The following is a 9153-nucleotide window of genomic DNA, read 5'->3' on the forward strand; positions in this document are numbered from 1 at the left end:
GTAGGGGGCATAATAATTTAGGCCTTGAGGGATCAATAGGAGTTTGTTTTGGTTTACTCAGAGGGTGGGGAGACCATTCCTAATCTCATCCTCTTAGCTTCCATACCAAGGAAGGTATGCAGAGAAAGGCCTTGTGTGCACGTTCAGGGAGAGTTTGGAAGAGAAAGTGCAGACTAGGAGGGCCAGGCCAAGTGGGTTCCACTATGGGCCATGGGGAGCCTCTGCAGGACCGTCCACCTGAGGTCCAGGGACACAGAGGGTGTTTAGGATGGAGGCAAACATGAACTCAAGAGGCCTTGAGAAGCTGAACCATGTAGACTCAGTGCTGAAGGTGTGGGCAGGTTTGAGAGCTGGTTAATTAGAATTTAGAATGTAACTTGGAGGGAGTGCCAAGGATGGGGGAATTGTACGCTTTTCCTCTACCCAGTGCCCACCCCCCACCCCACCCCCACCTCCAGATCTCCTCGGTCCTGGAATGGGACACAGTCCATGGCGGAAGGCAGAGTTTCAAGGTCTTTGAAGACTGCTTCTAAGTGAGGGAGGAGTGGGTGTAGACACTTGAGGTTGTGGTGGGTCTGGAGAACATGGCCTAAGGAGGAGCTGGTGCCACTCAACCCCCTTCTAGGGAGAACTTGAGGAAAAGCCTTCAGGTCAGGAGGGAACCGCAGCCTCCCACCCAGCACCCGCCTGAGGCCTGGGGTGGTAGCAGGCAGCCTGGGAACCGGTCTGCCAACCAGTTTGACCAGGGACTGGTTTCGACTCTTGAGTTCAAAGGAGCTGGGTACACCCGTTTCTCCCGCCGGGAGCAGCGGCCCTTAACCCTTTCTGGATTGTGCCTGGGGTAATGTCCAGGTGGCACTTCATGCTGGACAGGGTCTGGCCTCCCTGGGGCATGAAACAGGTAGGGATGACCTCAGTTATGGCTGGGGGTGCAAACAGGCGCCCGAGAGTGGCAGGCTGAGGCAAGAGGCTCCCGGGCTCTCCCCACCCCTGACTTCCCTTGGGGTTTCCTCTTCCTGGCCAGGCGGTCCCTGGAGGACCCTGTCTTCTGGGTGGGTGCAGGGGCGCTGGGATTGGATTTCTGGGGTAATGAATATTCATCAGCTGAGCTGGCCTGTTTACTTAGCCGGGAGGGGCTGGGTTTCAGGTTCACCTTGACTCCTGGCCACAGCGGAGCAGGTAGGGCTCCTGCACCTGTTTCTCCGCACCTGCTGCACAGCTGCTCCTACCCAGCTCTCCCAGACTGAGCCTTGCCTGGCGCGGCAGTCCGGAGGCATCCCCACCTCCCCCAGTCTCCCAGGGCGCAGCTCCTGCACTCAGCTCCTTCTCTAGGGAAGCTCTCGCCTCCAGCCTCCCAGCAGTCGGGCTCACAGGTATTGGCAGAGGGTGGGCGGGAGGGGAAACCAAGGCATGGGCCTCTGTCCGGGGGCTCAGTTCTGCTTCCACGGCTGATACGCCCAGCTGGAAAGGGGAACCAGGCATGTCGGCTCCCATCTCTAGGTGGGCAGGCAGGGCTCGACTCATCCCACTGGATTCTTGGAGTCAATCCAGGCCTCCAACAGAGCTCCTTCTGGGAAAGTTTTACTCCAGAGCAGTGATCTATTAACTCTTGCTGGACAGGAGCTTACCACCTGCTACCTCCTCCTCCACTGGAGGATGTTTTTGGCTGTTTGGTAGGAATATATCCCTATCCTCTCCAGGGTACCTGAGTGTCACGCAGAGTGGAGAAGTACCACAGGGGCCATGCAGAGATGCAAGGAATAGAGGTTCTGAGTTTTGTCTTACTGCAGGAAGCCGACTCGCCCCTTCAACCCCCCCCTCCAGCCTTCCACCTCCACCCCAGTCAATGGTTAACTTGTTCCAGCTCAGAAGGAGCCCAACCCTGTCTGGGCAAGGCACTTAGGGCAGTTCACAGAACCCAGCTGGCATGGTGGGAGCTGTCCTGGGGTGCCCACATGCATGCCAGGGTGCTAACCACCATAGGCAGGGGGTGGCAGGATATCCTGTGAGGCCCTTGTGGATTCCCAAGCTGTGCAAACGGTGGAGGTGTAACTTGCATCTTCAGGGCTGATTTCTATCATCTGATGGATTGCAAGGCCCTGGGGCAAGGGCCTTGCCCTCAGTGCACCTGCTCAGGCCCTACAGAAGCAGGTATATCACCAAGTGCTGAGTCTGTTCAAAATTCCAAGTACTTCCCCTCCCCCAGGTCCCTCTAGCCTCCTGTGACTATGCGTGGGCATGTGGCTGTTGGCCTCTGGCTTTTTGCAACTTTGGATGCGAGGGAAGTTGACTGTTGTGTCACTATTTCTAAACAAATCAGATTTTACACTATTTTGAGGTAGCTCACTATTTAAAAGAATCGTGTAGCCCCCTTGTTTTGAAAAACAAAGAATAGTCCTCTAGTTTATCTGTTCTGCAAATTCAGATTTCCGTAGATTAGCCTTGGTTAAAGGGCTAAACATCTGCCTACTGATGTGTCATGTCCTCTTGGACAGAAGGGACAGCAAGGCCTAGCAGAAAGCATTTTGGAGAGACCAGAATTCAAGGCCAGAAGCCAAGGGCACCAATACTTTGGTGCCGTGGTGGAGGCTCCAGGGCAGGGCCCAAGGGCCACTCTGACCTCTTTCTGTGGTTTTCTGACAAGTGGCTCCCTTTACTCCAAGGAGAGTTAAGACCCATGCACGCCAAGTTCAAAGACCTGTTAAAGTGGTATATTTTAAGTGGCCCAAGCAGAGGGTACTTTCATAGAGCAAGGCAGTTTGGTGGTTACTGTTGTTTCAGGAGCTGAATCCTCCATTCCCCAAGTTCCTTAGCAGTCCCAGATGGGCCATGGTGGGGTTGTGGGCTTTGCCCCAGACCAGGTGGTGACTGGGGCACCCATAGGCCAAGCAAGCACCCTGTCCCTCCTTCCTGGCCCTCCCCAAGGCTCCTTCCAGAAACCTATTCTGGAACACCAAGTTCTGTGCAAGGCTGTGCTAAGCCCAGGTGGGGCAGGCTGCCAAAGCAAGCTCTCAGGCTGTCTCCTTGGTGCACTCACCTCTCCAGGGTGCCCTGAACGTATTTACCTGACCACTCACCCCTCCTTCACTTTCTAAGTGGAAGCTGCACTAGATCTCCTTGGGATTTTCTTGGTTCTTAAGCTCAGCTTGAGGGACAGAGCTGGCAAAGTGGGATCTGCTTCCTGGACAGAGAGGTGGGGAGGAATCCCCTTGCTCTGGGCAAGCGGGTGGATATATGCAGGGCCAGGGGACAACCACAAGAAGGAGGCCATGGATGCAGGCACTCAGTTCACTTCAAGCTTAGGTCAGCATCCTGCTTTCATTTCTTTCTTTTTCTTTTTAAATACTTTTTTGGCTGAACCGCACAGCATGTGGGATCTTAGTTTCCTGACCAGAAATCGAACCCATGCCCTGTGCATTGGAAGCATGGAGTCTTAACCACTGGACTCCCAGGGAAGTCCCTCTTTCATTGTTTATGAACTTGACCTGTGCCCCTTCTAAAAAAACCTCCAGGCTCATTATGGAAATCTGGGAATCAAAAAAATTAAATAAAACTTTTATATATATATATATATATATATATATATATATATATATATATATATATATATATATGTAGAGAGAAAGAGGAGAAAATATCCCATATTCCTACTACCTAAGGAAAACCAATATTAATCATTTGTCATATTTCTTCTGGTCTTTTTAGAAAATGTAGTTAAGACCATCAGTTTTTAAAAGTAGGTGATATATTTCCCTGACCTTGGGCTGGTTGATCATCTAGCTTTCAGGTGTGCTGCAGCTATTGCCCCCTCCTCCTCCGGACTTGCACAGCTCACACTGATACCAAGTCCAAGCTCGCTGTGCTCTCTACATGACAGGCCAATGAATCTGAGAGACGAGGTGTTGAGGCAAGGAATACAATTTTATTCAGAAAGCCAGCTGACCAAGAAGATGTCAGACTAATGTTTCAAAATAACCATCTTTTCAGGGTCTGAATGCCAGGTTCTTTTATGGATCAGAGATGGCAGGGAGGAGGAAACAAAGTAAAAAGGCCATTAATTTTGCAAATATCTCCTAGAATGGCAAGCCTCAGGCAGGGGGATGTGCTAGTTTCTTCCTTCCTGCCATCTATGGGTGGACAGGGTTCTGAACAAAGGCACTTTAGTTTAATAGTCAGGCAGAGGGGCAGGATTCTCTGAGACAGGCCATTATGTAGGATTATAATAACAAAAGCAATGGAAAGCAAGTCAAGGAAACAGTTTCAACATGGAGCCAGAATTGACTTCTCCCTGCAACAATACCATGGAGTTCTGAAAATCAGACCACCAACTTCTCCAGGCCCAAAGATGTTTCCATTTCTCATCACTCTGCCTGCTCTTTCATTGATCTTAATATCTCTATCCTATACTCTCTTTTTCTTGTGTCCAGATAACTTCATCTGCCAAAACTTCTATCAGCTCAGGTAGCAACTTCATGGAGTAGTAAAAGGTGAGGCCACTATTGTGTCAGGATACGTCACGTTGTCAGTAGAGAAGCTTGGATTTCAGAACCCTGCCCACCTCTCATGGGGCGCCCTTATGGAGGGTCCAGCCTGTGATAACCAGACCCCACATGTACCTCTTTGCTCCACCAAACTTCCTTCCAAATGTTCAGGTTTCCTTCGAACTCCTGTCCTTATGGAAGCTGTATGGGGAAAGGGAACCACCCTTCAATAAGTCTTACTTTGCAAAGCATGTCTACCTTGTAGGCAAGGATTAACATTAGAGCTGAATGTTAGGTCTGGAAAGGACAGTTGAGGACACTGAGGTCCAAAGATGTACATTGCCAGAGGTCACGAGGCTGGAATAGTTCTTGGGACTTCCCACTCCCAGCCTGATGTTTCTCTCCCTTAGAAAAACCCCAGCTGCTTCCTCAGCCTCGGTGGTGACCCACAGGGAAGTCCAAATTACTCTGAACATCACAAATACTGTTTAATTTTGTAATGAATTCCAAAGAAAATGCATAGGGTATTTCTTTCCGTCTGATACCAGCTGATCACCTGTCTGCTCCTGGCAGCAGAGCCTGGAGGCATAGCGGGAAGAGCTTGGGAAGGTGGCCAAGGCCTAGTTGCTGTATGACCCGGCAAGCTATTCACTCTCCTGCAGCCCCAAGCAGCTTGGAGTGTCAAGCTGTCTGGCAGCGGAGTGTAGCTGTCCCACTGTCCCATCCACCTGGCTCAGATGGCTTCCCCGTGGATGTTTTCTTGACTGCCTCTTCCCCAGACCCTTCTCTCCCCTCATGTTCACCGAAAGGATTGCATCGCTTACCTGAATCCTGGGTTCACTTGGCCCCACCTTCAATTCTTTCAAGCCTGGTTGGGAGACTAGAAAGGGCTGCTCCAAGGCCCCTACCCCTTCTCCCCACTGACCCCTTTCTCTACGTCCCCTGCTCCTGCAGGAAGGCCCACCTTCAGGTCTGGGAACGCCATGACCGAAGTTGGTTGGTGGAAGCTGACCTTCCTGCGGAAAAAGAAATCCACTCCCAAAGTGCTGTATGAGATCCCTGACACCTACACCCAGAGTGAGGGTGGTGCGGAGCCCCCGAGGCCTGACGGTGGGAACCCCAACAGCAACTTTAACACCCGCTTGGAGAAGATTGTGGACAAGAACACCAAGGGCAAGCACGTCAAAGTCTCCAACTCAGGCCGCTTCAAGGAGAAGAAAAAGGTCCGAGCCTCATTGGCAGAGAACCCCAACCTCTTTGATGACAGGGAGGGCAAAGGACAGTGAAGGGGGCCGAGGAGGACGCTAGCACCTTCCCGCTCCCTGCCATCAGCTGGGTCTGAGACAGGAGCTCGCCACGCTGGCCTCTTTGGCCACAGCTGAAGCTGTGGGGGGACTTGGTGCCTGCTGGCAGGAAATGTCTGGTTTTAGGTTTGTATTTATGTGCTCTGGCTTTCTGGAAGGCCTTTCTGGAAGGTCCTCCCGCCCTCCCCTGCCACATACAAAGGCACTTCAGTTCAAGGTTGAAAAGTCCCACTTGGGAAGGACAGCCCTCCTGGAAGCACTGGCAGCGCCAGCAGGGAGGTGGGCGTGGAAGGAATGGAGCAAGGGATCCGGACAGACCTCACCCTCTGCCGGGGCACGGGGTCAAGGGTGAGTTTAAATTACTGCTCCCTCTCCTTTCTCGACGTGTGATTATTCTCTGGATCCATTCTGAGTGCATTTTCCAGAAGCCACGTGATGGGGGTGGTTTCTTGGAGCTGAGGTGGAGATGATGAACTTGAGTTCACCTCCTAACTCAAGTGGGAAACTTCCTGGAACTTTGCCCCCAGGTGCGAAGCAGGAGGGGACCCTGGCACTCCCTAGGAGGTGCTGCAGAAGGCCGGACCAGGGACCCCACAGGTTCTGCATGCACCCTCAAAGGGAAAGTACACTGTCCCTCGGGCCTAAACTTGGAAAAGGGGTGGGAAGTTCTGGCAGGAGCCCTCCTACCCCTACTAGTATTTAAGATGGATCAGCCCCAGAGATGAGTCCTGGAGCCTTGAATTTTGTTTAAAAGAAAAAAAAATTGTAGGTTTCTTTTTGTAATAAACAATGCTGCAAAAGCAGAGAACCTATGTACGCTCTTGTCTTACATTTACTGTAAAGTCTTTCATGACTTTACTCTTTTTTACTTTGTGTTCAAACTGTTCCTTTTGAGCATCAGGAAAGGTCCTCAAGTGAAAAAAGATAACGTACGGGGCACTAACTTCACCACCAAGCCATCTTAGCGTCTGGAGATGGAGAGAGCAAAGGAAGGAGCTAGTTATACCTCAGCAACAGAAAGGCCTTCAGGTGCTCCAAGAGAATGGAGCAGACCTCTGGTGCTGCTGCTGCTGCTACTAAGTCGCTTCAGTCATGTCTGACTCTGTGTGACCCCATGGACAGAAGCCCACCAGAAACCCGTCCCTGGGATTCTCCAGGCAAGAACACTGGAGTGGGTTGCCATTTCCTTCTCCAATGCATGAAAGTGAAAAGTGAAAGGGAAGTCGCTCAGTAGTGTCCGACTCTTCACGACCCCATGGACTGCAGCCTACCAGGCTCCTCCATCCATGGGATTTTCCAGGCAAGAGTACTGGAGTGGGGTGCCATTGACCTCTGGTGACTGACTCCCAAATCTCAGGGGTTTAGTTTGGGATCCAGATTCAAATTCTGGTTTCTCCTTTAGCAGCTGGGTGATTTGGGGAACATTAAAAAGCAAAAACAAAATCTCCTCTGAGCCTCAGCTTCCTCTTCTGTAAAAGGGGCTGTACTAGTTTCACAGACAGTGGCCAGGACAGGGCTTCCCTGGTGGTTCAGTGGTAAAGAATCCACCTGCAATGCAGGAGTCACAGGAGATGCAGGTTCGATCCCTGGATTGGGAAGATCCCCTGGAGGAGGGCATGACGACCCACTCCAGGATTCTTGCCTGGAGAATCCCAGGGACAGAGGAGCCTGGAGGGCTATAGTCCAAAGGGTTGCAAAGAGTTGGACATGACTGAAGTGACTTAGCACACGTACATGGTCAGTATTACATGACCCATAAGAAGTCCTAGGTATCTGCCCAGTGCATATCGGTTTCCTTTCCTCTCTTTTATGAAGGAACTCCACCACAGCTCATGCTTCCGTTTAAGGATGAACAGAGCGCTTACTCCCTACACTGTTAGGTCTAGACCCTCCTCAAGCCCCAGGAACTGAGAACTGGAAAAAAATTGGCCAAATCTCTGGAGCTCATGGTGGGAACAGAAAGAGACCAAGGTGACAACTAAACGATGTGACTCTGTGGCTTCCAGGTCAGCTCCTCACAGGCTGCTGGGCCACCCCAGGGAGGTTACTCAGGACATTTACCAAAACAAACAGACCTGTACAAGGGGGCCTTTGTTAGCTGGCCTCACCCAGGCCAGAGGCAACTCTGAAGAAGAGGAAGGGAGCCCAGGGACTGGAGGGAGGGAAGGTGGGCTCAGGTGTATGGCCTTCCCCCAAGCCTCTTCCCCATCCTTCCCCACCACACGGAACTTTCTAGGGTCCCCAAAATCATTCAGTCCATAAAGCCTCCCATGGAGGAGCTGACTTTCAGCCGACTGCAGCTCTGCCCAGTTAGCAGCTCATACTCAGAGGGTCTGTAATCAGCCAGCTCTATGGTGAGAACCCCACCAAGTTCCTCCTGTAACCCTCTCATCATAGCTGCTGTCATTATCACCGTTTTCTAGTTTTCCAGCTGCATTAGCTGACCTGGGTCAGGGGTTCCTAGTGGCAGAGCTGGGACTGAGGACAGAACCGTGCATATGGCTGCCGCACCACACAGCCCCCTTCACACTGGATTTTTATCTGCTCAGGGAAGGGAAGCCTGGCGTGCTGCAGTCCATGGGGTTGCAAAAAGTCAGACAGGACAGAGCAAATGAACAATAACAGGGAAGGGAAACTGAGGCTCAGAACAAGGAAAGGAGTACAGTCACCTTCTGCAGTGGGAAGGTGGGGAGAGAGGGCCATGCCTGGGCCTTGCGGTCCTGGGAGGCAAGCATCCTCTGAGGGGGCCGCCCAGAATCTGGAACCAGTGAGGAAAAGCCAACCAGCTTCAAGGGTGAGACCCCAAACCATAGGGACCTGCCACTTCAGCCATCCTGAGGTTCCCTGAGGCAAGGGGTGGGGAGGGGTAAGAGGCTAGGCCCCAGGCAACTGACCTGTGCTTCTGTCTCATACTGGCAACCACCAGGCCACTATCTTCCCTCTTAGGTGAGAGGGTCTGTGGGTTCCTCAACCCTGAGCATGCCACTCCACTCCACGGCCCCAAAGTGACAGCCACAGAATCTCCCATGAAAACTCCACACATATTCCTAAGTTAAGGGATGGACGGATGGGCTGGAGGCACGTAATAAGGGCCAAGGAGACCTGGCTGCCCAGGAAGTCAGCGCCCAGGCAGCTGCCAAGTGTTCACCAGGCCAGAGGAGGAGGAAGCGAGAGTGCAAATATGAAAATATGAGCAGGAGCGGGAGAGGCCACGGTTATTGACCACAGTTTCACTGGGAAGGGACCCAAGAGGGGAAAGAGGGGGGCAGGAGGGGCTGACTAGAACTGGCCTGTGCTGCCTAGAAGGGGCCAACCCTGGGCATTGGGCTCCCCCTGCTGGACACCCAACCTCCCCAAGTGGAGAAGCC

The 9153-nt window shown here is 52.2% G+C and overlaps 1 protein-coding gene across 1 annotated transcript; it reads left to right on the forward strand.

Moving 5' to 3' along the window:
• The first annotated feature begins 740 nt into the window (after positions 1-740).
• Positions 741-6597, forward strand: PRR15L (proline rich 15 like). The gene is made up of 2 exons (XM_069543256.1): positions 741-1373; positions 5436-6597. Exon 2 carries the CDS (start codon positions 5465-5467, stop codon positions 5765-5767), a length of 303 nt encoding a protein of 100 aa, XP_069399357.1. The 5' UTR covers positions 741-1373; positions 5436-5464; the 3' UTR covers positions 5768-6597.
• Positions 6598-9153: the final 2556 nt, after the last annotated feature.

Source organism: Ovis canadensis, chromosome 11 (genome assembly GCF_042477335.2).
Source record: "Ovis canadensis isolate MfBH-ARS-UI-01 breed Bighorn chromosome 11, ARS-UI_OviCan_v2, whole genome shotgun sequence".
Lineage (NCBI taxonomy): Eukaryota > Metazoa > Chordata > Mammalia > Artiodactyla > Bovidae > Ovis > Ovis canadensis.

Excerpts from the sequence above, each read along its gene's own strand:
- PRR15L (XM_069543256.1), top strand. The coding sequence starts at position 5,465 with ATGACCGAAGTTGGTTGGTGGAAGCTGACCTTCCTGCGGAAAAAGAAA.